Below are 27,720 nucleotides of genomic sequence, written 5' to 3'. Positions count from 1 at the left end.
GAGATTATGAGTCGTACGCTTTTTGAGATTTTTAAATTTTTCTTGTTGCAAACGTTAGGTAAAATTTCTGACTTCAATCTAGTCCAATAAAAGAAAAAAACGTTTTTTTCGGCCTCTGAAGGTGGGGTGGGAAGTAACCTTAAATCATAGACTTCACATGATTTGTTTTTCAAGCCTCCTGAGCGCCTTAACAGACAGCACTGGAGGAAGGTGTCCTCCTGGCTACTACTGCCCTGGGGGATCCATGGATCCTACTGCTTGTAAACCAGGGACTTATTATGGTGGCATTGAAGCAACAAACTCAAGGGCATGTGTGCTTTGTATTGTTTAACAAGCAAACATCAGTTCATCACTGTATTCATCACTGTACTTCAATGAAAAGAGAAAGCGGGGATCATAAAACTAGAAACAATCGAACGGATGCAATCAACTTGGGGTACAAAATTACAACAGGAAACGAACAGAGAACAGGGTACATGAACAAGGATTCTAAAAACTGCAGAGGCGGCGGAGCGTTTTGAAACATGTTGATCTTTATCACTTGTACTCCTATGAAATGAGAAAAAAAAAGAGGGCGGGGAACATAATACTAGAAACAATTGTATGGATGCAATCAACATGGAATTGGAAATTGCAACAGGAAATGAACATAGAAGAGGAAACATGAACAGGCTTTAGTATAATGAAGAGCTGCAGCATTTGATAAGTTTCTCGAGCACAAGCCGGAGCCGTTCAAAACAAATTATACAACAAGTTATTTCGTCAAGCGCGATGCTGATTAAAGATCACGAGATTGAATAATTTGCCAAGCGATATCGACCAAGTCAAAATTGAAATAACTTTCGCTCAAATAACTGGTTTGTCTCTATTAACAGAATTAGCCACACTCTTAACATCTTTGCAATAGGCCATTTTACAGTTGTGTACTTAGTTGCTAAGCCTTTGATTCAGAGTGCACCCGATTCGCCTTTAATCTACCGCTTATAAGCGAATCTAATTATTCTCAAATTACCGCATACATGCTGATAAAGTAGGCCCTATTTACCTACCGAGATTAGATTACCGAGAACAAAACAAAGGCCAAAACAAAACAAAACAAAGGAAAACAAAACAAAGGAAATGATTTCAGAATGTTTTTCTGTTCTTTTGGCAAGGTTCAAGCGAAAGAGGAAAATTCATCGCTTTTACATCTGGTAAAAAGAGATCATGGATAAAATTCCACGCGTGAAGATTACTGAAGAACAGAAAAACATTCTGAAATCATTTCCTTTGTTTTGTTTTCCTTTGTTTTGTTCTCGGTAATCTAATCTCGGTAGGTAAATAGGGCCTACTTTATCAGCATGTATGCGGTAATTTGAGAATAATTAGGTTCGCTTATAAGCGGTAGATTAAAGGCGAATCGGGTGCAGAGTGAGGCTAAAGGTGACCTTGTTGTGATAGAGACCTGTATCTAGTTAGCATGATAACAAAGTGATTTACATTTGAAAGGCAGCGAGGTTTGTATCATAACAAGGTCACCCCTAGCCTGTCCTGTTCGTGTTCAAAGGCTTGGCAACCAAGCACACAACTGTAAAATGGACTATTGTTTACAGCTGTCTCAGCTGTTGTTGCCGAAATAATTAACAATCATCCCACGAGTGCGCGTTGGGATGACATGAGATGATAGATAGCCGACGAGGCTCTTAGGGCCGAGTTGGCTATAATCATCTCATGTCCAACAAGCGCGAGTGTGGAAAATAAACGGAATGTTACGATGTACAAAAACACTTTCGGTTTAACTCGTCTCCATGCCCAGGCAAAGGTACAATGACTCATAACCTGAGGCAAGGAAAACAATGAGTTGCGTTAATCAATGATTTAGTTTTTAATAATTCAAGCTATCGAAGTGTAATTTGTGTTGATGGTACCATAGCCGCTGGGATGCAAAACAAGAAGTTTCCCATTTATGCCTTGAAAATAGGCAGTTTTGTCATTTTTGATATCATTTTCATCAACTTGCTGACCAAACAAACAGTCTCTACTGAAAGTAAAGGAGAGGAAACAGTTTTAAGGACGTAGCGCCCAGCTATTATTTGACCATTTTATTTGGTGTAGGATCATAAAATAATAAGGGTGGACGTTCTTTTCAGTTCCTTTCTCAATATATATCAAGAAACGTACAGGTAAGAAAATAACTGAAAGTTTTGCACTCACTGACAGTAGAGACCTCAGTTGAGCAAACCACGACGGTGAGGGCAAAGAGAACGTAACGAAACTAGAGATTTATTAAATGATAATAAAAAAAAAAGCAAATACAGGAGATACTGGCGCTTTTTCGTTTGATAATTCGACTAAAGAAGGACAGTTTTAAAGTCTCCCTTTTTTTATCTGTTGGTCGACAATTGGCAACTTTCGTCGAAATTTTTAGATGCCAAATATTATTTTTAGCATGAAGACTGGGACTTAAGATAGAGTGTGGGACTGAGGAAGGAACAGGAAAACAAGAACATCATCGTGAAAAAAGTGACACGGAACAAATAAGGAGGAACAGAGAATCTACCAAACGCACTGAAATAGGCTTTAGAAATAACAAACGAAGGAAACCAAAGTTGCATTTCTTTGGAAAAGACGAACAACCTGTATTTCATAGGGGAGTGGGGTACCTTTAAAGAACATGCTTTTGATGAACCTATCAAGAGCATGTCAATATTTTTGTAGGTTGACCTTAAGCGCTTTTTGAATAGCGCGCGTAACAAATTATATCTTGCGTTGAATTAATTTACTGTAGACGCTCACAATGATCCAATCAAATACTGAATTCCTTACTTTAGAATTTAATTATTTGACCACTTTATTTTATGTAGGATCCCAAAACAATTAGGGTGGAAGTTCTCCTAGTTTCAGTTCCTTTCTTTAGATATATCAAGAGACGTACAGGTAAGAAAATAAGTGAAAGTTTTGCACCTGTCACAATACCCGCATCATTTACATTGGTTAACTCTTTCTCGCGTGTGGCACTAACTGACAGTAGAGACCTTGAGCAAACCACAACGGTGACGGCAAAGAGAACGTGATTAAACTAATTACTAATTATTACCAATTTATATCGCGCATATTCACAGGTACTGATCAATAGCGCTTAACATGTTGTTGTTAAGGTTGAGATCGAACGTCAACATATCAGGCGCCTCTGGCAGCCGCTACAGTCCATGTAACGCTCTCACCTTCACCCACCCATCCCACCCCAGAGGAGGTCATCCACCACACAGTAATCTCGTGCGTGGGAAATTAACGTCTCCTACCCCGAACCCTGCAGGAGATGGGGCCTACGGTTTATTCGTCCTTAGCCGCGAAGACTAGAATATCTATCCATTTCTTGATATTATAGAAAGGTAGCAAATCCTCCACAGTTACCTTAAAGTACTTTATAGAAAGCAGAGAAAAGGTATGGTAAGCAAGGTGACTCAAAGATCTCCGTCATCGATTCGAGTAGTCGATTGGAACAAAACAAAGGGAGCAGTGACGAAGAGACCGGGGAAGAGGAAAGTAACGACGAGAGGGATCTGGGGAATAGTGCAAAAGTGGTTAATGTTACCACTCCACAAGATGATTTACTTGTTCTTAAGAAACGACATGTTGACTTCGAACCAGGCCCACCGTTAATGGAGGTAAGATTGGAAATCCTATATTACTTTTTAAAGCCACCAAAGCAAATCCGGGTTTTGTTTGTTAGGTGTTTCGTTACAGTATCATTCGATCACTTTACTTTTGCATGTTTACTTTCAGTTATTTTAAGACCATGAGTATTGGTCCGGCCGGGGCTCGAACCCTCGACCTCCCGCACAACACAAACCAGCGCTCTAACCAGTTGAGCTAACCAGGAAGGAGGCGGAGATACTGGCGTTTGTTCGTTTTGTAATTCAGACAAAAATCCATAAGTTTTCCAAGTCTTCCATCATTTTAATCTGTTGGTCGCCAATTGGAGACTTGTTTCCAAATTTTATCTTTTACTCGCCAAAATGGTCGCAGCGTGGAATACTAAATAGGTGTTTTTCCATTAACCTCGATCAACCACAGACACTGGAATTTGGAAAAATTGCTGATTCTTTGTAGCCGTCTGAAACACAAGCATGCCCTTCTCCACGTTATCCCATGACTGAGATGGCTCCTAAAACATATCAGCATGTTAATACTTATAAGGTCAATTTTTCTCCTTCTTTTTCGTAACTGACACTCACTCACTCACTCACTCACTCACCCACTCACTCCTTCATGTCTTTTACGCCTAAGTGTAGGGCAGCGACTTGCTCCCTCAAAATCTGTCGGTACTTTGCCATGAGCTTGATGCTTCTCCAAATCCTCGCCATCTCCTTAATATATTTCTCTACTGTTCGCCGCTAGGAGTTCTTGCGTATTCCTCCAGGTGTCCAGTGCAATGTGGAGCGATTTTTTGCGATAGAGGCTTCTCGGGGGATGACGACGTGTCTAATCCACCCGACTCTGTTGAGGAAATTCAAGGCCGTAACTCTAATTAGAGTCAATTTTCAATGACCTGGGGTACATCAGTTCCTATTTGATTTTATAGGAAAATTCATTAACTGAGAGGGCACTCCCCGTTAAATTGCACACGAAAACCGACATCGCACGAATCGCGAAGCGATGAGTACAACATCGGTTTTAAAGCGCAATTTTACGCGGAATTCCCTCGTCAGGTAATGTATTCTCCTAGAACCGCAGGATTGAATAAAAGTAGGAAATAAGAAAACAGTAATGATGTTGTTTGTTTTTATCTCGAGGGCGAAGCTAGAGAGGCGAAGCAATATGACCTCGTTTTCAACTCGCAATTCCACGCTAAATACCTCGCTTCGTTAACCAATCAGAACACGAGATTTTATTCAATTATGCGACTCTAAGTTGAATTCCCGAATTTTGGGTTTTACCTGTTTGTGACCCACCTGTGTCATAGATCTGGAAAAGCAACTCTCAGTTTTATGTAGTTCAAGCGCAAAGCACAATTTGGGAATTGGAAAAAAACCCGGTTGTGATATCATATCTAGTTATCAAGAGAGAAAGTTTTATTTTGTGTTTGTGAAGTTCTTAATGATGTGATAATAATGGGACACCTGCGTCACCCGTCAGAGGCTCAGAGAAAGAGGATGCGAGGATCATATTACGAACGATGCAAATTGGAAAAATAGCTCTCTGTCTATTACCTTGCAGCTAAGAGACGCCACCAACTAATTGAATTTTCCTAATTATATCTCGACGAGAAATACATTGGGATAAGGGATCGATGATGATACTGTGGATCGGCCTGACGACTCATTTTTTAACAGTTCTTTCTAAAAATTTCACACAATTTTAAAAAAAATTGTTAGTAGTTTCAGGCCTCAATACAAGCTATCATACTATAAAAGGTAGTTTCGCGTGAGCACCATATACACTGTTGTGAATATACAGTTTTTATATTCATTGACAGCCACGAAAACACTTCTTGCATGTTCTGTAGCACGAATAGTCAGAGCTGAGCTTGCAACCGATCCAATCGATAAAGGTCCATGTTTGGCGACGAAATCGCCAATGTTTAGGAATATACTACCATCATATCATGTCATTTATTTATCATATGATCTTGTGGATAAGACATAACTTTCTTTATTTCAGAAGAGACAAATAGACTTTGGAGAGGTAAAAAGTGACTGCTGTAAATCAACCCAAATAGCGTTACTAGAACTTGGATTGCGAATAGAGAAAAAGCCTGGATGAAATCATGGCGAATTTAACTGAGGATGGAAATTATACGACAACAAGCCCAGAGTTTTTCTGCATTATTGCTTACGGAGCAGGTCAGAGGATATTCCTTTCAGCTACAAATCTTCCTCTATCCATAGTTGCATTTGTAGGAAATGTTCTGATCATTGTTAATCTTCGTAAGGTGTCGTGCCTTCATCCGCCCTCAAAACTATTGCTCGGTTGTCTTGCGTGCACAGATCTGGGCGTGGGCCTAATTTCGCAACCTCTTTACAGTGCTTACTTCATGTCTTTAGAGCATTCAAAGAGTTGTTACTACTCTGCATTACTTTTTAATACTATTGGTTCAATATTCTGCGCGGTATCACTGTTGACAATAACTGCAATAAGTGTGGACAGACTTCTTGCTCTGTTGCTGTGGCTGAGATACAGAGAGGTAGTAACTGAGAGGCGAGTAAGAATTCTCGTTTTTACCTTTTGGGTCCTCAGCACTCTCAATGCAACAGTATTCCTTTACAATCTACACATTGCTATCAGCATCGCTTCTGCAGTGTTGTTATTATGCTTAATGATCTCCTCTTTCTGTTACACCAAAATTTATCGCACCCTTCGCCTTTCTCAAGCCCAAGTGCAAGATCAAGCTTACCAAGGACAACAGAATGGAGAAGGAATTCAACTGAACAAAGCGAGATACAGAAAGACAGTGTCCACAGCGCTGTGGGTACAAATGGCATTATTGGCTTGTTATCTCCCTTATAGTTTTGTTGGTGGTTTTATTTCTATCAGTGGATTGAATACACCTTTCCTTAACTTCGCCTGGGTTCTTGCGATTTCTCTGTTGCTATTTAACTCGACTCTAAACCCATTCCTGTATTGCTGGAAGATGAGAGATATGAGACAGGCCATGAAGCACATGATCAGACGGTTTTTTCGTTTACCTACTCAGGAAACCTAGATCAAGTTAGTTTTGGCCCTGTTTAGTCTAGTACTTGATGGAGACAATAATCCGCTGAGATAAATGTATTCCATTGCAAAATTAAATTTTTGTATGAATTTTTTAAACGCAAATTATGACGCCTCGAACTCTGTTTTAGTGCATCAGCAATTGTAAACTAGAAAGCTGCTAAAGAATGCCAGTAAATGAATCATATAACGGCTGTTTAATCAGATTTTTTTCAACAAGATAACCGTGGTAGTTGTCAAATATCACTGTAATTTTTTGGTTGTGTCACCACAAGATTTACCCGATTCTCACATAAGACGCTGTGATATTGTTATGATCTCCCTTCATTGGCAGTTAGTTGGCCGTCATTTTTTATAGTCCCCCTTTTTTACTTTGTTGGTCACAACTGGTCCCCCTGAAAGCCACTGATGCCCCCATCGAAGAAGTTAAAATTGAAATAACTTCCTCTCTAATAACCTTCGCAGATGTTAACAGCTGTCTGCGTGAGCTGTTGTCAGCTCAATGATCCAGTTTTTAATAATATAAGATATGCTACGTATAATTTGTGTTTATGGCACCATAGCCGCCGGGGTGCAAAACAAGAAGTTTCCCATTCATGGCTTGAAAATAGGGATTCTATCAATTGCCTTAATTTGCCAACCAATCAAACTCTCTACGAAAATAAAGGAGAGGAAACAGTTTTAAGGACACAGCATCCAGCTATTATTTGACCATGTTATTTGGTGTAAGATCATAAAATAATTAGGGTGGAAGAACTTATAGTTTCAGTTCCTTTCTTTATATATCAAGAAACGTACAGGTAAGAATATAGCTGAAAGTTTTGCACCTCTCAGGATGCGTGCATCATTTACATCGGTTAACTCTTTCTGATGTGTGATCTTACGCAAACCACAACGGTGACTGCAGAGAGAACGCGACGAAAAGAAAGATTTATTTATATGAAAAAATGAAAATTACAGGTGATACTTGCGTTTTTTCGTTTGTTAATTCGACTTAAGATCGTCAATTTTCCAAGTCTCCCTTTTTTTTATCTGTTGGTCGCAAATTGGCGACTTTCGTCGAAAGTTTAGTCGCCAAATATATTTTTCACTTACCATAGCGACCAAAATGGTTGCAACTCGGAGTGTTGGAAAGGGCTTTTTTATTATTAATCTAAATCAAGTTGGATTCCCAAAAATGTTTAGTGTTTAGCCTGTTTGTGACCCACACATGTGATATATCTCCGAAAGCAACTCTCAATTTTCTGTACTTCAAGCGACAAAAATCCCCCAGTTGTAATGTTATATTTGTTTATCAAGAGAGCAATTTTTATTTTGTGTTTGTGAAGTTCTTTTTGAGGTGATAATTATGGAGGTACCTACGTCACCCGTCAGAGGCTCAGAGAAGGAGGATGCGAGGATCATATTACGAACCCTGCGGCTAAGAGACGCCACCAACTAATTGACTTTTCCTAACTATATTTAGAACATAGCTAGCAGAGTCGCGCAATCAAATTCATTATACGTAAGCGTGCTCAAAATCCCGATTGTGCACGCTGATAGCGTCAGCAAATCCGACTTCGCCAGAAATTTTTTTTTTCGCGCGAGCGGCCAACTCGGCCTACTAGTCCGAAAACGAAGACAATGTTTCGACCTTTTCCCTGGGCTAGAGTTCTTAAGTGAGGCAGAAAAAGAGAAAAACAAAGGAAAAGGAGACTCAGCATCAGCACCGTCAAGATCCGCTTCAACTGATATTATTGTCCGTTTTTCGCGTCGGATTTGATGCACAATTCCACCGGCTATGTTCTAAACAAATTGGTTTATGCTTTCAGCTGTGCACTATCGAGTTACAGAGCACGTGAAAAGTTTGGAGAGCACTCAAGAAGCTAGAGTTGCCCTCGGCTATCGCCTCCGGCAACTCTTACGCTTCTTTCGTGCTCTCCAAACTTTCCGCTTGCTCCATAACTCGATAGTGCACGCTAAAGCATGAACCAATTGTTAACTCGACGAGGGATCGATGATGATGCTGTGGATCGGTCCGATGACTCATCAGTTCTTTCTAAAAGTTTCACAGTTTAAAAAAAACTGTTATTAGTTTCAGGTCTCAATACAAGTTATCTTACTTTAGAACATAGCTAGCAGAACCGCGCGATCAAATTCAATACACGTACGCGTGCTCAAAATCCCGATAGTGCACGCTGATAGCGTCAGCAAATTGCTTCGCCAGAAATTTTTTTTTCGCGCGAGCGGCCATTGTTAGCGCGGGGAAAAATAATATATTTCGCGACAATAATGGATACAAACAGAGACTCGGCCTACTTGTCCGAAAACAAAGACAATGTTTCGACCTTTTCCCTTGGGCTAGAGTTCTTAAATGAGGCAGAAAAAGAGAAAACAAAGGAAAAGGAGACTCGGCATCAGCGCCGTCACGATTCGCTTCAACTAATATTGTTGTCCGTTTTTCGCGTCGGATTTGATGCACAATTCCACCGGCTATGTTCTAAAACAATTGGTTCATGCTTTCAGCTGTGCACTATCAAGTTACAGAGCACGTGGGAAGTTTGGAGAGCACTCAAGTTTGGAGAGCACTCACGAAAGAAGCGTAAGAGTTGCCCTCGGCTATCGCCTCGGGCAATTTTGTCATTTTTTATATCATTTTCATTAACTTGCTTACCAAACAAACAGTTTCTACCAAAAATAGAGGAGAGGAAACAGTTTTAAGGACACAGCACCCAGCTGTTATTTGAACATTTTATTTGGTGAAGGATCATAAATAATTAGGGTGGAAGTTCCTCTAGTTTCAGTTCCTTTCTTTATATATATCAAGAAACGTACAAGTAAGAAAATAAGTGAAAGTTTTGCACCTGTCATAATGCGCGCATCATTTACATCGGTTAACTCTTTTTGACATGTGGCACTCACTAACAGCAGAGTAAGCAAACCACAACGAAGACGGCAAACAGAAGGCGAAGAGAAAAAAAGGCAAACACAGGAGATACTGGCGTTTTTTCGTTTGATAATTCGACCAAAGATCCATAATTTTTCCAAGTCTCCCTTTTTTTTCATCTAATTGTTTGATGCCAAAGATATTTTTTCACTCACCATAGCGACTAAATTGAGATGAGGTAAGTCAGTTCCTAGTTGATTTTGATTTTGCTTCCCGAAAATTTTGGGGGTTTTGCCCGTTTGTGACCCACACATGTGATATATCTGCGAAAGCAACTCTCAGTGTTCTGTACTTCAAGTGGCAAAAAAACCCAGTAGTAACATTATGTTTAGTTATCAAGAGGGCAATTTTTATTTATTTTTTGTTAAGTTCTTTATGACGTGATAATTATGGAGGCACATTTGTCACCCGTCAGAGGCCAGGGAAATAGGATGAGGATCATATTACGAACAATTCAAGTTGGAAAAAGTCGCTCTCTGTCGATTACCTTGCAACAAAGAGACGCCACCAACTGAATGATTTTTCCCAACTTATCTCGACGAAGACTAGATAGGGATGAGGGGTCGATGATGATGCTGTAGATCGGCGAAAGCTGCATGACTTGTATTTCATCAGTTCTTTGTAAAACTTTCACAGTTTAAAAAAATTGTTTAAAAATAGTTTCAGGCCTCGATACAAGCTATCATACTATAAAAGGTAGTTTCTTGAGAGTACCATATATACTGTTGTGAATACACAGTTTTTGTATTTATTGATAGCCATGGAAACACCTCTTGTTCTCTAGCACGAATAGTCACAGCTGAGCTTGCAACCAATCCAAGCGATAAAGTTCCATGTTTGGCGGAGAAATCGCCAATGTTTAGGAATATATTACCATCATATCATGTCGTTAATTTATAATATGATCTTGTGGGTAAAAGATAACTTTCTTTATTATCCATTTGGGCTTCCTAGAGTACAAGAAAACGCACGAGACGAGTACAAAAATCACGCGATATTTGTACTCCAGAAATATTCACTAAATTCACCCGCACTGAAAAAAATAGTAATTTGGCGTGTTGTCGTTGTTTGTATTTTGACTTGCCCTGCGAGCTCGTCAAAATATGGCACAATTCGTAAAAATACTCAGCGATACTACACAATAAAACGTCTAATAAGATATGTTTATCATCGAACTACACTCCGTAGAGTATAACGCCCAAGACGAGTACAATTATCACGCGGTATTTGTGCTCCAGAGAACCGGTAAGAAAGGTTTTCTCCGATCGCATAAGTGACGAATTGGAATGAAGTTACAAAATAAAGTGGCGGACAATTGAAATTATTTTTTTGAGGACAAAGAGTCGGAATAGCTCGCGAATATCATTGATCCAAGTTTATCCGATAAATCGGAGGAAGAAAAGCAGTTAGACGACAATGAAATTTAATTTTTTATTGATGAAAATAGAAACAACAACAAGAGAACGCTTCGCATACTTCTGTCACGCACTCCCCGTAAATAAATATCCGCGAAATTCGCCCGCAGTGCAATAACAATTTGGCGTGTTGGATAATAAATAACTTATTAGACGTTTTGGTGAGTCGTATCGCTTAGTATTTTCATTCGTTATTTCTATTTTGACTTTCCTCATGGGCTCGTCAAAATACGGCACAACTCGTGAAAATACTCAGCGATACTACACAAGAACACGTCTAATAAGATATATTTCTTTCAGGAGAGACGAATAGACTTTGAAGAGGTAAAAATTGACTGCTGTAAATCAACTCAAACAGTTCTGCTAGAGCTTGGATTTCGAATAGAGAAAAAGCCTGGATGAAATCATGGCGAATTCAACTGAGGATGGAAATTATACGACAACAAGCCCAGAGTTTTTCTGCTTTTATGGTCTCGGAGCAGCTCAGAAGATATTCATATTAGCTACAAGTCTTCCTCTGTCTATAGTTGCATTTGTAGGAAATTTTCTGATCATCTTTACTCTTCGTAAGGTGTCGTGCCTTCATCCGCCCTCCAAACTCTTGCTCGGTTGTCTTGCTTGCACAGATCTGGGCGTGGGCCTCATTTCACTTCCTCTTCACAGTGTTTACTTCATGTCTCCAAAGCACTCAAAGGGTTGTTACTACTCTGCGATACTTTTCAATACTATTGGTTCAACGTTCTGCGCGGTATCGCTGTTAACATTGTGTTGGCGTCCTTCTGTCTCGGGAGACAATGGAGTTGCGCCCATGGTCAGTCTGTGGTGGAGCTGCAGCGCCGGCTGTGGCTGTAGAGACCGATCCTCGAGCGGCAGATCCTGCTGCAACAGCGGCACTGGAGTGACCTCTCCAGGGCGCAAGCCTGGGCGGAGTGTGTGGAGATCCTGGGTTGCCCAGTCGACAGGACCCCCCTCTCGGCCTCGCCGATGTAGTCCAAAGGAATGCAGAGCAGTACGTTCGGCACCAGGTTGGCTGCAGGAGCTGCCGGAGTCAGTGAGCACTGCACGCTGGTCCGCCTTCGGGGCTCCACTCCTGATTTGAAGGGTTTACTCCCCTACACATGGCCGTTGGATCTTCGGATCTCCTCCGCCCTCTAGCCGTTGGCTGCCTGGAGCAGCTCCTCCGCCTAGTAGTGATGCAGTGTAAACATCACCCCCTCACGTGGTTTAGCCCGCCAGCTGAGGCGGTGTGCCGGGGTGTGGCGCTTGGAGCCAGCACGTGAGAGATTTAGGAGATGGATGAGGACCAGTGTGCCCGTCCACCCCACCAAGTAGGATGCAGCTGCCAGACGACAAAGGTACTACCTCTATCCAGAGCCCCCTACACCCCCGCTGTTAACAATAATTGAAATAAGTGTGGACAGACTTCTCGCTCTTTTGCTGGGGCTGAGGTACAGGCAGGTAGTAACTGTGAGGGGAGTAAGACTCCTCGTTGTCGCTTTTTGGGTCTTCAGCACTACCAATGCAGCGGTGTTCTTTTACAGTCGAGCTATTGCTACGAGCATCGCCTGTGCAGCGGTGTTATTATGCTTAATCATCTCCTCTTTCTACTACACCAAAATTTATCACACTCTTCGCCTTCCTCAAGTCCAAGTGCAATATCAAGCTCACCAAGGACAACAGAATGGAGAAGGAATTCAACTGAACAAAGCGAGATACAGAAAGACAGTGTCCACAGCACTGTGGGTACAAATGGCGTTACTGGCTTGTTATCTCCCTTTTGGTTCAGTTGCTGGTTTTATTTATGTCAGTGGATCGAACACACCTTTCCTCAACTTCACCTGGGCTCTTACGATTTCTCTGTTGTTATTTAATTCGACTCTAAACCCTTTCCTATATTGTTGGAAGATGAGAGAAATAAGACAGGCTTTGAAGCAGACGATCAGACAGTTTTGTCGTTTCCCTACTTAGGAAACCTAGATTAAGTAAGATAAGGCCCTCTGTTTAATACTTGAAGGGAGCGATAATCGGTTCAGACAAAGTTATTCCGTTGCAAAATAAAATTTTTGTGTAATTGTTTAAACGCAAATTATGACACTTCGAACTCTCTTTTAGAGCATCAGCAATTGTAAACTCGAAAGCTGCTAAAGAGTGTCAATAAATGAATCATACAAAGGCTGTTTAATCAGCATTTTTTCAACAAGATAACCGTGGTAGTTGTCAAATATCACTTTAATTGTGTGATTGTATCCCCACAAAATTGACCTGATCCTCACAGAAGACGCTGTGATATTGGTATGATCTCCCCTCGTTGGCCGTCATTTTCTATAGTGCCCCTTTATACTTTGTTGGCGACAACCAATCGTTGGCAAGCTCTAGCGAAGAAGATAAAATTGAAATAACTTCCTCTCTAATAACCTTCACAGATGTCAACAGCTGTCTGTGTGAGGTGTTGTCAGCTCAATCGGATTCAGTTTTTAATAACATAAGATATGCTAAGTGTAATTTGTGTTTATGGCACCTTGGCCGCCTGGCTGAAAAACAAGAAGGTTCCCTTTCATGCCTTGAAAATAGGGATTCTATTAATTGCCTTAATTTGCTAACCAATCAAACTCTCTACGAAAATAAAGGAAAGGAAACAGTTTTAAGGACACAGCACCCTGCTATTATTTGACCATTTTAAAAATAAATTAATTAGGGTTGAAGTTCTTCTAGTTAATTAGGGTTGAAGTTCTTCTAGTTTCAGTTCCTTTCTTTATTCATATCAAGGCGTACAGGTAAGAAAATAACTGAAAGTTTTGAACCTGTCATGACGCGTGCATCATTTTTATCTGTTAACCCTTTCTAATGCGTGGCACTCACTGACAGTAGAGACCTTAAGGAAACCACAACGGCGACTGCAGAGAGAACGTGACACGAAACTAAAGATTAATTTATGTGAGAAAAAGACGAACACAGGAGATACTTGCTTTTTTCGTTTGAGAATTCGACTAAAGATCGACAATTTTCTAAGTCTCTCTTTTTTATCTGTTGGTCGCAAATTAGCGACTTTTGTCGAAAATTTAGTCGCCAAATATATTTTTCACCTACCATGGCGACCAAAATGGTCGCAGCTCAGAGTGTTGAAAAGGGGTTTTTCACCATTAATCTCGATCAAGTTGGATTCCCGAAAATGTTTGGGGTTTAGCCTGTTTGTGGCGTACACATGTGATATATCTTCGAAAACAACTCTCAGTTTTCTGTACTTCAAGCGACAAAAAACCCCAGTTGTAATGTTATATTTAGTTATCAAGAGAGCAATTTTTATTTTGTGTTTGTGAAGTTCTTTATGACGTGATAATAATGGAGGCCGGGACCGGAGGCACCTGTGTCACCCGTCAGAGGCTCAAAGAACGAGGATGCGAGGATCATATCAGTACGAACGATGCAAATTGGAAAAATAGCTCTCTGTCTATTACCCTGCGGCTAAGAGACGCCAGCAACTAATTGACTTTTCCTAACTATAACTCGACGAGGAATGGATCGGGATGAGGGGTCGATGATGATGCTGTGGATCAGCCCGATGACTCATTTTTAATCAGTTCTTTCCAAACGTCTCAGTTTAAAAAAAAAATTGTTCGTAGTTTCAGGCCTCAATTCAAGTTATCATACTATAAAAGGTGGTTTCTTGTGTGTACCATATATACTGTTGTGAATATACAGTTTCTATATTTTTTGAAAGCCACGAAAAAACCTCTTGTTCTCTAGCACGAATAGTCACAGCTGGGCTCGCGACCGATCCAAACGATAAAGTTCCATGTTTGGCGGCGAAATCGCCAATACTTAGGAATATACCACCATCATATCATGTCGTTTATTTGTAATATGATCTTGTGGATAAGAGATAACTTTCTTTCTTTCAGAAGAGACAAATAGAGCTTGGAGAGGTAAAAACTGACTGCTGTAAATTAACCAAAACAGTGTTACTAGAGCTTGGATTGCGAATAGAGAAAAAGCCTGGATAAAATCATTGTCGAATTTAACTGTGGATGGAAATTATACGACAACAAGCCCAGAGTTTTTCTACATTATTGCTCCCGGAGCAGCTCAGAGGATATTCCTTTTAGCAACAAATCTTCCTCTATCCATTTTTGCATTTGTAGGAAATTTTCTGATCATCGTTACTCTTCGTAAGGTGTCGTGCCTTCATCCGCCCTCCAAACTATTGCTCGGTTGTCTTGCGTGCACAGATCTGGGCGTGGGCCTCATTTCACAACCTCTTTACAGTGTTCACTTCATGTCTTCAGAACATTCAAAGGGTTGTCACTACTCTGAAGTACTTTTTAATACTATTGGTTCAATATTCTGCGCGGTATCGCTGCTGACAATGACAGCACAATGAAGTGTGGACAGACTTCTCGCTCTGTTGCTGGAGCTGAAATACAGACAGGTAGTAACTGAGAAGCGAGTAAGACTTCTCGCTTTTACTTTTTGGGTCCTCAGCACTCTCAATGCAATAGTATTCTTTTACAATCTACACATTGCTATCAGCATCGCTTCTGCAGTGTTGTTATTATGCTTAGTTATCTCCTGTTTCTACTACACCAAAATTTATCGCACCCTTCGCCTTTCTCAAGCCCAAGTGCAAGATCAAGCTCACCAAGGAAAACAGAATGGAGAAGGAATTCAACTGAACAAAGTGAGATACAGAAAAACAGTGTCGACAGCACTGTGGGTTCAAATGCTGTCATTGGCTTGTTATCTCCCCTATGGTTTTGTTGGTGGTTTTATTTCTATCAGTGGATTTAATAAACCTTTCCGGCTTAACTTCGCCTGGGTTCTTGCGATATCTCTGTTGCTATTTAACTCGACTCTAAACCCATTCCTGAATTGTTAGAAGATGAGAGAAATGAGACAGGCCATAAAGCACACGATCAGACAGTTTTTTCGTTTACCTACCCAGGAAACCTAGATTAAGAACAAGTCTGTAAGAATCAAACATATTGGGAAATGAAAATTTTCAAGCCCCCTTCAAATTTTACACGCAGTTAGGCACTCAGAAAGGATGCAAAAAAATGCCCTTTTGAAAGATTACAGCACTCTTGTTGCCATGGTAACAACGGCTGCTTGTTCGAGGCCTGGAGCTTCATTTTTATACAAAAACATCTCAAAAAAAGAGTAAAATGTTTATTTTTCTATCTCAAGCTAAATATAACATTACAGATTGGTACTTCTACCATTTATAGTGATATTATGTGTCTTACTTTGATGCATTCAATTTTTCCTGGGAGTGAATGTGAACACACCAATAGATTATTTACCTCGGTACAGTTTCGATCATTTTTAAAACAGGGAAAACGTTTACCTGAATTTCTCTAAAAGTACACCGATTCTGGAACTAAAACTACCCACCTAGTTGATTATAACACTCTAGTTTTTAAATATGTAAAAATGTCTGCGGACCGGCCTCTACTTTTCATACGGGCAATTCGCGAACGAAGGTCAAAAATCAGATATTGAATAATTTGGCGATGTTTACATCTAATGTTCTCAGCAGCAAACGTCTCAGACAAATGAAACGTGTAAGGCTTGGAAAGAGTGTCATCTTATGAGCAATATCCCGCACAGAAATAGCGCCTCTGGTTGTCATCTTTTAAAAAAATTGATCAGGCTTAATGGGGGGAGGGGGGGGGGGCTACTCGACGTAACAGACGTATACCTCAAAGCGTGTGCAAATCATCCAGATTTCGAGTGCTGCACCTTCTTTCACAGGAATTTGAGCAATCCGAAATCCTCTGAAGATACACTGTTATACTTGTATGTCATTTGAAACATGTTAAAGTTGGCTGATCTTCACGAAACTATTCCTTCACCGGTCATTTGCCATAAACGTGTACATTATCACGATGGTGTGACGCTGTATTTCTCCATGAAGTTTCAATCGGTAGCTCCAAAGAAGACGAGAAATGGGCATTTTTCTAAGTTTAAGAAGATCTCCGCGCATTCTGAAGTAAAAAAAATTAAAAAAAAAAAGGAGGAAAACTTTGATTGAACGCTCGTTAACACTGAGAATCTGAGAGCATAAGTGTTTTCCTTTCCCTACTCAGGTGCACCCACTCAGGAAACCTAGGCTAACTTAGATTAGGCCCTGGTTGGTCTTATACTTGAAGGATGCGATAATCGGTGAGACAAAGTTATTCCGTTGGAAAATCAAATTTTTTTAAGTAAATGCAAATTATAAGCAATTATTGGATGAAGTTTTTGTGATATCCGGAATAATCAAGGTCGAGGTAAGTGTTATCAGCCGAAGCCGAAGGCTGGGCTGATATCACTAACCGAGACCGTTACTAGAGCTTTCGAAAATCGGGCCCCAGGCCCTTAACGTAACAGTTTACTTCGGTAGGCATAGATTCTCGGAAATAGATTACCAAGTTTCTGAGAACTGATCAACGTGAGTTGACTTCCCTACTTACCGAGAGCTTCTTCGGATTGAAGAGTATCTTTGCCTGATTTTTTTTTTTCTCTTACTAGAGGAACTAGGCAACGGCGTTTATAAATAATTGGTAATCTACAGTTTTCTGTTTCACTCGTGATAAAATCCGAAAATCCGTTCAAGATGGCGAGTTCCGTTACTGAGGAAACAGAGTGCAAGGTAGAGAATAGTGCCGTTGATGAAATAACTGGTAAGTTTTACAAAATTAAAAATAAACTGGGATCAAACCAGCACATAAAACACTAACGCTCGCTTTCTCAAGTTCACTTAAATTTTGTTTTCCTTTTTTTACTTACTACAATATTATTTGTCGTGCGTAACCGTCTACAACAACGGGGATCGTATCTATGATGGACAAATAGTGACTCAGAATCCACATATTATCCCAATCGACTACCAAAATAGACTACAGTCGAAGCTCTCGTAAGCGAAGACCCTCGGGAATTCGAAAAAGGGGTTGTAAAGTGGCGCTGGTCGCTTACAAGATCACGCTCTCGTTAGCGAGCTTCCAAGAGCTTTTATCTAATTAGCATAAAACTTGCGAAATATAAGTAATACAGTAGTCAACGTGTTAATCATTAATCACTTTATTTAATCACGGAATCCGTATCACTAAAAGAAAAGTGGTCTTATAGACCGTGCTTATAGACCACTTTCATAAATGGCTGCCGGATTAATATTCTTTTGTTTAAATTTAACTTAGTCTTTCTGGCCTCGTTCTCCAGTACAAAATTCAAAAGAATACATCATCTCAAGCGAGGCCAGAAAGGCTAATTTGAATTTAAACAAAAGAATATTAATCCGGCAGCCATTTTTGAAAGTGGTCAATTAACCCTAAACATGTAGTACCTAATACTTTACAACTATGACTTAAAAACTACTCTCTATTAAGAAGAAATCTTTAAGTTAGTTATTAATATTATACAATAGAAGAATAGAAGCTATTTAAGGTAGTCGCCTGCTTAGCCTTATTCGGCCGCGGAATAAACAAGTTGTGTTGGGCGCCCCGTAAATTATGCCTTTGGATTGTATTTACGCTGGTGAATTTGTTAGACAGGTATTCGGGTACAAGACATTTTTTACTCTCTTTTAAGGCAAACCGATAACATCCCATACAAACCTTTATAAATATAAAACGTTGCGCAACACGGTAAGAGTCACGTCCGCTTTTCTGGTAGTGAGCTTGGGCTGCCTGTGACGTAAACAAACGAACTGAATATTCGATCCCTGACCTCTCGTGGATCACAGACGCGGCGATTCCACTCCGCATTCCAGCCGTCAAAGGACACGATCACGAAATTATCGTTCACTTCTTTAACAGTGCACGCACACCAAACTCCTTCTTCATCGACTGCTTCAACTTTGAAGCCAACAGTTTTTGGAAGCGCCATCTCGGTTTTACTCAACCGTGCCTTTAGCTTGAGCGATCAAGACAGGTTTGCGATCGAGAAGGCCGGTCAACTTGTTTTGATCAGAGTTAACTCTGTTTTGATGAATCTGCAATCGTTCGCTAGGATACTAAGTGGTGTCCAGTATCTCTCGGTAATTCTAGCGCCTTATTGCGTCGATTGAGAACCGGAATTCTTCATGAATTTATACACTTTTGTCCGTGTTGAAGTCGTAATGTTTGGTCAAATGCGTCAAAGTGAAATCAGCCCGGCGAATTTGACGAATTTTCGCCATTTCGTTACCACGTGCATTTCTGGACATAAATTTGGCTTGTGCGGGCGAAGAAAGATTGGTCGCGCAGAAAAGCCCATAAACCTCATAAGTGATATTTCGAACATTCCATCACGTATTTGTATGTATTATGCGCGCAACAGAGGAGAACAAATTAAGCACTGGCTCTGGGAGATAAGAGCAACCATGAGACCGAGGATGTTACTTTATCCACTCGTTCGCCTTTAATTAATATTACAGACACGTATAATAACAGGGTCTCAAATGGGAAAGCCTCACTGACAGACGTGCAAAACAATTGAAATCTTTAATGCTTAAAACTGTTAACAACCTTGTACCCGAATATATTGGATATATCAACAAAGTTGAAATGGTAAATTGGCCACCGTAATGATTACAAAAGCTGACGTTTCGAGCGTTAGCCCTTCGTCGGAGCGAATAGAGGAATTGTGGGTTGTGTGTGCTTTTAAAGGCAGAAAATGGAGCTACGTTATTGGTGGGTGCATGGCAACGAGAAAAACATGAATAAATTAGTGGAATGAAAAGCGTTCATTGATCCCTGTGGGATTGAGACTGCCGGTTTGAAAGATGAGCTTTTGTTCAAGATTTTTACGGCTTTCCGTGCCACCTAAGTGCAAGGAAAGACCGCAGATTGCCATATGTTGCTTAGAATGATTAGGTAAATTAAAATGTCTAGCGACTGGTTTAGATGTGTCCTTGTCATTCCTTTCCACGTCTCGAAGGTGTTCTCGGAATCGGTCACCTAGTCTTCTGCCCGTTTCGCCAATGTATATCTTTTTGCAATAAGTGCAAGTTATGCAATAGATTACATTAGCGGAGGTGCACGTGAAGTGATCGGTGATCTTAATGGATCGTTTAGGTCCCGATATTTTATCAGTGTTGTGAATGAAAGGACACGTTTTGCATCGCGCACGAGCGCATTTAAAAGTGCCTGGTTGCTCATTAGTCTGAAAAGAACTTCTGACCAAAAAATTGCCTAAGTTTTTGTCGCGTTTGAATGAAATGAGCGGAGGCTGCGAAAAGATAGTGCTTGTCTCTGGATCGTTTTGAAGTAATTTGAAGTTTTTAAGAATGATGGATTTAACTGAGTGGTTGTGAGGGTGAAACGTGAGAGTGAATGGAATGCGGTCGGAATCTTTCTTATGCGACGTTTGTAGTGCTGAATGTCGATCAATAAGTTGAGCGCGGTGGTAACCCGCTTGAAGAACGGAAGCAGGGTAACCACGTTTATCGAAGAACTGGCACGTTGACTCTGATTTGTGGTGAAAATCAGAGTCATTACTACATAAACGACGAAGTCTTAGAAACTGAGAAAAAGGAATGGAATTCTTAACGTGAGATGGATGAGAAGACGAATATAACAAGTAATTATGCGAGTCTGTAGGTTTGTAATACACACTAGTGCATAAACCGTTGCCTTCAATTGAAACTTTGACGTCTAAAAAGGATAAAGAATTGTCAGAAATTTCCCAAGTATATTTCAGAGCCGGGTGAAAAGAATTGACTGCAGTTATGAATTGAGTTAGCTCCTCTCTGGTAGAGGAGGTAGCGCCGATACAGTCGTCGATGTAGCGACCGTAGAGTTCAGGTTTGGACCCGTTGTATTGGCTGAAAAATTGATGTTCGACAAAACCTACAAAAAGATTGGTTTTAGCAGTTGAACACCAACAGCGCTAACTCGCCCAAAACGCTTCAAAATGGCCTGAGACGCTAGGAATCAACAAAGAAAACAACAAGGCAATGAGGTAAGTCCATTTTATTTCAAAACAAGACATTTTTTTCTCTCTTTCAAGGCAAACCGATAACACCCCATACAAACCTTTATAAATATAAAACGTTGCGCAACACTGTAAGAGTCACGTCCGCTTTACTAGTAGTGAGCTTGGGCTGCCTGTGACTTTTACTGTTAAAAGTATCCAATCTTCTGTGAAAAAAAAGCTCAAATTACAGTTCGATATAATTTCAGGCGTGAATTCGCATAATCTTTCATGGACGAAAGCCTTATGAAATTCAAAGATCAAAACCATTAACTAAACTGCACGTTCAACTATAACACGCTTCCACTTAGCAAACAAAGCTGTCCAAATTTAACGTAGTTCGCTTCGAATTTCCCGATCTATCCTTAGTTTCTCCGACCGCATCTAAACAGGTTTTACCACACAGCTTCCATCAAAGACTCCCAGTTAAACGTGACGTAAAATACGTCACGCGTTACTAGGTAACAGAGCTCATACATATGCACGAACCCCACTTGAGTGGGGTTCGCAGAATTACACACTTTGTCCGTGTTGAAGTCGTCATGGGATGATTCGTCAATTCCGTGAACATTCACTCACTTTAACGAAATGTTGTCAAATCTACCATTTTCGTTACAAGTTCAAGACACAGGCAACCACACACTTCGACACCGTTCATCACTTTGGATGAAACAATTGGTCATATTACTATTGCAAATGACGGTATCTGTTTGCAAGTTTCTTGTACTTTTTAGGGCGGCTCACAAACAAGGGAAAGATATGGTAGTTACCAAGCTGGCTATGGCCTCGAAGAACCTTGTACTCAAATATTTTCTGGGGACACGAATATGTCAATACTTTGACATAAGTCGAGACTTGAGAATCTTACAACTAGACTGTGGTCGCTTACGAAAGCGATTGCATTGAGGAGGGCGTTGACTCTGCCATTTTAGGATAGTCCATTTGGATCGGGGTAGTCTATAGACTGGGAGTCAATTGGTGATTAACTGTCCATCACCAATTGCATCAATGCTCTATTCATTATTTAAGCTTAATTAACTACAATTGGCTAAAGCTTGCACAAGGGGCCTTCGTAAATATGCAAATATGCTAAGGTCGCGCAGTTGGCGAAATCAAGAGAAAATAAGGAGGCTCTTGTATCGCGTGAGCTTGGGCAACTTTTGAGCTGACAAGTAGCCGTTAATTAAGTGTATTAAGAACGAACAAGTGGGCGTCAAGAACTTGTTTTACTGAATGCTATTGCTTTTGATCAATTCAGGATTCAGTTTTAGAGCCAATGCCTAATGAAGCATAATTGTTCAATTTCTAGGTCGTTGTTAATGGTAAACCTGGAAAATTTCAGATTATTAGGTGTGATCCGCTCTGAAGACATATTGCGAGGAACGTTCGTGATTCCGTAAAACAAGCTGTGGAGGAGAGAAAATGACCTTAGTGGTTAATTTCACTTCTAATTCCCCTACAGCAAGTGGTGACCTATCGAGGGGCTTGTTGGAACGAAAAATTTTAGTTGTCTGACAAACTAACTGCATATGCTATTCCGTGTTTTATTCATCTTTGGCACCCATAACAATCTACTAAGTCAGGTGCATAACTTCAATTTTATCAGTGTTTAACTCAGTCTCCTCTAATGTAACAGTTCAAGACGCAAGAGAAAAAGAGAAAGCGAAGCGTTGTTTCTCTGAACAATGGGAAGACAGTGATGTGATCCTTGTGGTGGAAAATGAGCAGTTCCTTGTCCATCGTCTGATATTAAGCTTGAACTCACCAGTGTTCAAGGCCATGTTCAAATCTCAGTTTAAAGAAGCAACTGCTAACGAGATTCTGCTGCCTGGAAAGAAATCTAATGAGATGTTGGACTTCCTGACAAAAGTGTACAGACCCCATCACACTAAAAGGGAACTACAAATCACAAGTAAGTTCTTTAGAAGGAAAACAAATATATTAACGAACTCTTCTTAGGCACTGATTAGTTTAACCAGCAATGGGTGAGTGAATAGTTTCTCATCATGCAGGCACAAGTAGCCAATAAATCTGGGAAATCATTGCGAGCCCACATACCTCTTGGCATTGTTTACGAGCTCTCTGCAAGATTTCGTCAACCGGTATATACGAGAAGGAAAAAAAAGATAAAAAAAGAAGGAAAAAAAAGGAAGAAATGAAATTCAAGAAATCTGACAAAACAGTTCTGATGCTATATTCTGAGCGAAACTATTTTATGACAAGAAATTCCAGGAATAACTGAAATAATGCTCTCATGATGTGAATAAGCCAGCCAAGGTTTTAGCTGTTTAACGTTTTTTCTAAAAGTTTGAAATTTCCAAATGTGCTCTTTCTCTTGCATGATTTCTGATCATAATTGCAGTGGGGAGAGTAAATGTAACTTCCTGTATGATGTATAATTACGTTTTGGCATTGTTATGGTCTCTCTTCTATTTCAAATTTTTAACTGTGCTTTTTGTTCCCAGTGGAAAATGTGGAACATCTTCTGCTACTAAGTGATGAGTATCAAGTAACAGAACCGATTTTCAAACCCTGTGTTAAGTTCCTCGATGAAGAGCCAAAAACCATGGAAAATGTGATAAAGATTCTTTCGCTTGCTGAGTTGTACAATCTAGAGAAAGTACGCCAAGACTGCAACGATCTGCTGAAAGGTATGAGCCTCGAGACTCTTTCTGATACCGTTCAGTTTCAAAGTATTGACAGGGATAAACTACAGCATCTCTTAACGCAAAGAATTGAGTTTTTGGAAGGATTACTGAAGGAGGTCTACCCACAATTCATTGGCTTGGCAGAGTGTTGTATGTGGTTGTGGGGTGAAGCAAGCAAGGACATGCCGGAATTGTGCCGTACTCATTACCGTAATGGAAAACCAAATACCAATCTTGAAGATCGTTTCAAGGAATGTGATGAATGTCGATTAATACTAGAATACATCGCTAACGATACTTGTCCAACTAGACTCAGGGGCGGGTATTTGGATTATTCTAATACTTATGGTACTTATTATACTGATAGGCATCGCTTTGACGGCGAAGTGTCAAAAATCATTCACAAGGTTTCTCAATCAATGCAAATGTGAGAAAGTATTAAAGTAGTTGTATACAGCTGAAAATGATATCTCACCGGACTGAGCGTTTTCACCCACCATTAAGATCTCGGAGTTTTAAAACCGAATTTGTCATAGCCTCTCATATCTTACTCGGCAATAGTTGAAGTGAGAACCTTATATCTTGAATTGCATATCTTTATACAATACTTACTCATCGATCGCTTTCTATTGTGAATGAATTGAATTGAATTGAATCTTTATTAAGGCATAAGATAAATAATCACATATCCTATGTTACAACATAAAAAGAAACTATATATATAAATTACAGAGAAAGTCAAGATAAAAATTATAAGACTAGATTATGTTTAAAAATTAAGCGGTTGACAAACGTGTTTTTGAACCTATCAGTGTTTATTTTAGGATGGTGACTTGTCTCTTTCCTCAGATTGTACTTGGTTGATTTCTTTTTTGGCATTATAGCTCTTAAAGGGTGTATTGTATTATTAAAAAATTCTTGAAGATACGTGTGTCTTGTTGATCTAACATGAATGGAATCAACACAAGGTAGGGCACACCTCGGAGGTGAGCCGACGCTCTTGGCAGGGATTTTGCCATACAGACCGTCTCCACGAAAACTACACTACGTATATTAATTTCCTAGAGACGCTGTCTAGTATAATGGAGAGCTGTGGCAGTTGATAAGCTTCTCGAACACAAACCGGAGTCGTTCAAAAGAAATTAGACAACAAATTATTTCGCCAAGCGTGATGCTGATAAAAGATCACGAGTTTAAATAATTTGCCAAGCACTATCGAAGAACTCAAACTTCAAATAACCGTTTCGCTCAAATAAATGGTTTGTCTCTATCAACAGAATTAGCTACACTTAATATCTTTGTAGAGTGTTTACAGCTGTCTGAGCTGTCTGAGCTGTCGTTAACAATCATTCCAAGAGTGCGTGTTGAGATGATAGCCGATAAGGCTAATCATCTCATGTCCAATGCAACAAGCGCGAAAAACAGGAAATTACCGAAAATAGAGGAGAGGAAACAGTTTTAAGGGCACAACACCCAGCGATTATTTGACCGTTCTATTTGGTGTAGGATCATGAAATAATTGAGGTGGAGGCTCTTCTCGATTCATTTCTTTCTACACATCAAGAAACGTACAGGTAAGAAAACAGAAGGGGAAGAGGAAAAAGACAAACACAGGAAATATTGGCGTTTGTTCGTTTGATAATTCGACCAAAGATCCATAATTTTTCCAAGTCCCCTTTTTTTTGTCTGATGGTCGTTAAATTGGCGACTTGTATCGAAATTTTATATGCTAATTATATTTTTTCACTCACCATGGCGACTAAAATAAGCTGAGGTAAGTCCGTTCATATTTGATTTAAGTTGAATTCCCGGAAAGTTTTGGGGTTTTGCCTGTTTGCCATCCACACGTGTGATATATCTGCGAAAGCAACTCTCAGTTTTCTGTACTTCAAGCGGCAAGGTACAATTTGGGAATTGGAAAAAACCCCAGTTGTAATGTCATATTAAGTTATTAAGAGAGCAACTTGTATTTTGGGTTTGTGAAGTTCTTTACGACGTGATAATCACGGAGGCACCTGTTAACTGTGTCTTTCCAGAAATTTCTTCAAAAAAAGTTTGATGGTAGTTTCAGGCCTCAATACAAGCTCTCTCCCTCCCTCTCTTTCCTTAGATTGTTGCCTGCCTATTTGCTACCTTTTCTCCTTTTCCATTTTTCCGTCAAGCAAACAACTTTAAAATGCGTTTTGTTGATGTGCAGCTTAAATTTACACTTATTTTTTTGGCAGCTATACTGAAATGCAGAGAATGTTTAACAAATGGTAAACACCACAGCGTACACTATTGAGTTATGGATGCACGCGGGAGGTTGCTAAGCACGAAAGAAGCGTAAGAGTCGCTCGAGGCTATCGCCTCGAGCGACTCTTACGCTTCTTTCGTGCTTAGCAACCTTCCGCGTGCATCCATAACTCAATAGTGTACGCTGTGGTGTTTACCATTTGTTTTATAACATAACATTGATATATTGTAGATAAAGAGTTCCCTTTTATTTAACAAATCTTCCGCGACCAGAGAAAACAAGCGCGCGCGGAAAAATAGTCTTTGCATTTGCTCACGTCAGCAGCGTACACCCATGGGCAAATGGGGGACGCTAAATTGACCAATCAGAGCGCGCGGTTTACTTTGGTTATGTTATAATAAGTATTGTGAAGGAAATACCGCGCGTTCTGTTCGACAAGCGTAGCAAATACTCAGTCGTAGGTACAAAGACCCAAAAAAACCAAAAAATTTTAGATCTTTGCAGATTCCGAAGGTCATTTACGAATAAAAAGTTTCCACCCAAGCCCCCGTCAATAGGAAATATTTTTTTATTCTTTCACAAGTCAATTTTTTAACAAAATCCCGTCTTAGGCTATGAAGTAAACTCGACCTTAAAGTTGAAGATTTTTTTGAAGGTGCTCGAATCGTTTTTTCCTGATAAAACTCGTTCTTTTCTTTTTATCAAAATGATTTTTCTACATATGGTTTGCGCTTTGAAAGACAAATTACCTCCATTTTCGAATAATTCAATTTAAGACTTTTTTCACAGTTTATTTCGGAAAACGTATTTCGTAGCAAATACGTATTTTAGTAGCAAATACGCACTTTCAGTTTTCGGTGACAAAGTGTTATTTTTTTAACAAATACGATGGGTTGATTACATTTAGGCGCACAAGAGGACAGATCTGACAAGTAACATGCCCTGAACGAACAAAGAAATTAAGTATCTTTCTCTGATTTTGTTATTTTTAGTCTCATGTTAAACCTTTCGTCTTCCTTTTAAGTGAGCTAAATGTTGGGGGGCTTTACCACTCGCTTGGCTTTTAACGAGAAGTACTGAGACCCTGGACTCTTCTCTCTTTTTATTCTTTCCTACTACAACGTTTCAGATCTCTTCTTCTTCTACTGCTGCTGCTACTTTTCTTCTACTTTTTGCAAGGAGTGCTCACGTATCAAATGCAAAAATCACAGACATGTTTGCGTTAGCTGACCGTGGGAGTTTCCATAGTGTATTCGCTGTTTTGGAAAGGGGGAAATTGGGTGGCTCGCTCCGAAGCACTTGGCTAGCACCAAGGAACCAATTAAACGCCAATGATCGAGCCGCGCACGATAATCACGCGCACAAACAGGATCCTCAGTGTGGGTAAAACTCAAGGTAGTTTTACCAACCCAAACATGACAACCTATGAAACTAATTATTCTCAACTGTATCAAGCGATTAAAATGTCTAGCACGGTAAGAAGGAAATCCGCGAACTGAGCCCAGTTCAAGCACACACTAAAAACAAAAGATCACTGAAACTATAAATTTACCAAAATAACTCGTAGACGCAAAAAGGCGATACCTAACAAAACAAAAGGTAAGCCTGAAAATACTCAAAATAGCAATCCTTTAAAATACTCTACAACATAAATTTAAGTTACTTTGTTTCATTAAGTCTTCGGTCGTTTTTTATTGCTTTTTTAGCCTAGATGTTTTGACGAGTAATGACTTTTAATGCTCTTGAAATTCTTGGATATCTGTGTGTCTTGAAACTGAAGTTAAATCGCATGATCTACCCCCTGAGTAAGAGATCATGAAAACCTAATTTTACTGGTCCTTCTTTCTAGCCCATTGAATGAAAAGAGGATAAAGT

General features: G+C 39.9%; 3 protein-coding genes, 1 long non-coding RNA gene and 1 pseudogene across 5 annotated transcripts; 4 read left to right on the top strand and 1 right to left on the bottom strand.

Moving 5' to 3' along the window:
* Positions 1 to 2,805: 2,805 nt before the first annotated feature.
* On the bottom strand, positions 2,806 to 4,816 carry LOC148725338 (uncharacterized). The gene is made up of 2 exons (XR_015991069.1): positions 4,238 to 4,816; positions 2,806 to 4,147 (listed from the first exon to the last, which is right to left on the bottom strand). It is a non-coding gene; the product is annotated as an uncharacterized LOC148725338 (long non-coding RNA).
* Positions 4,817 to 4,939: 123 nt separating this feature from the next.
* LOC111329236 (melanocyte-stimulating hormone receptor-like) lies at positions 4,940 to 6,888 on the top strand. The gene is made up of 2 exons (XM_022933870.2): positions 4,940 to 5,396; positions 5,644 to 6,888. The coding sequence occupies exon 2, from the start codon at positions 5,750 to 5,752 to the stop codon at positions 6,683 to 6,685; it is 936 nt and encodes a 311-aa protein (XP_022789605.1). The 5' UTR covers positions 4,940 to 5,396; positions 5,644 to 5,749; the 3' UTR covers positions 6,686 to 6,888.
* A 2,181-nt stretch (positions 6,889 to 9,069) lies between these two features.
* Positions 9,070 to 13,209, top strand: LOC148725337 (trace amine-associated receptor 9-like). Its single transcript, XM_088731841.1, has 2 exons — positions 9,070 to 11,796; positions 12,432 to 13,209. Exons 1-2 carry the CDS (start codon positions 11,441 to 11,443, stop codon positions 13,000 to 13,002), a joined length of 927 nt encoding a protein of 308 aa, XP_088587967.1. The 5' UTR covers positions 9,070 to 11,440; the 3' UTR covers positions 13,003 to 13,209.
* A 913-nt stretch (positions 13,210 to 14,122) lies between these two features.
* On the top strand, positions 14,123 to 16,101 carry LOC148725336 (beta-2 adrenergic receptor-like; annotated as a pseudogene).
* Positions 16,102 to 18,886: 2,785 nt separating this feature from the next.
* On the top strand, positions 18,887 to 24,536 carry LOC111329202 (BTB and MATH domain-containing protein 36). 2 transcript variants are annotated; one of them, XM_088731317.1, is made up of 3 exons: positions 18,887 to 20,949; positions 22,598 to 22,873; positions 23,427 to 24,536. In XM_088731317.1, exons 2-3 carry the CDS (start codon positions 22,741 to 22,743, stop codon positions 24,038 to 24,040), a joined length of 747 nt encoding a protein of 248 aa, XP_088587443.1. In that variant the 5' UTR covers positions 18,887 to 20,949; positions 22,598 to 22,740; the 3' UTR covers positions 24,041 to 24,536. The 2 variants fall into 2 exon arrangements, with proteins under 2 accessions (XP_088587443.1, XP_022789566.2); XM_022933831.2 differs by having other exon boundaries at positions 18,887 to 22,873.
* The last annotated feature ends 3,184 nt before the right edge of the window (positions 24,537 to 27,720 follow it).

The sequence above is a fragment of the Stylophora pistillata genome, chromosome 8, assembly GCF_964205215.1.
Source record: "Stylophora pistillata chromosome 8, jaStyPist1.2, whole genome shotgun sequence".
Classification (NCBI taxonomy): Eukaryota; Metazoa; Cnidaria; class Anthozoa; order Scleractinia; family Pocilloporidae; genus Stylophora; species Stylophora pistillata.
Note: the sequence above shows the minus strand (reverse complement) of the source record. Positions and strands in the feature narration are given on the sequence as shown.

What these genes read in the sequence shown, in the direction of transcription:
- LOC148725337 (XM_088731841.1), top strand. Translation starts at nt 11,441, where the DNA reads ATGGCGAATTCAACTGAGGATGGAAATTATACGACAACAAGCCCAGAG. An exon ending in TGCGCGGTATCGCTGTTAAC is followed by an intron (nt 11,797 to 12,431) that starts ATTGTGTTGGCG and finishes CCCGCTGTTAAC; the next exon opens with AATAATTGAAATAAGTGTGG.
- LOC111329236 (XM_022933870.2), top strand. Translation starts at nt 5,750, where the DNA reads ATGGCGAATTTAACTGAGGATGGAAATTATACGACAACAAGCCCAGAG.
- LOC111329202 (XM_088731317.1), top strand. Translation starts at nt 22,741, where the DNA reads ATGTTCAAATCTCAGTTTAAAGAAGCAACTGCTAACGAGATTCTGCTG. An exon ending in AAGGGAACTACAAATCACAA is followed by an intron (nt 22,874 to 23,426) that starts GTAAGTTCTTTA and finishes TTTTGTTCCCAG; the next exon opens with TGGAAAATGTGGAACATCTT.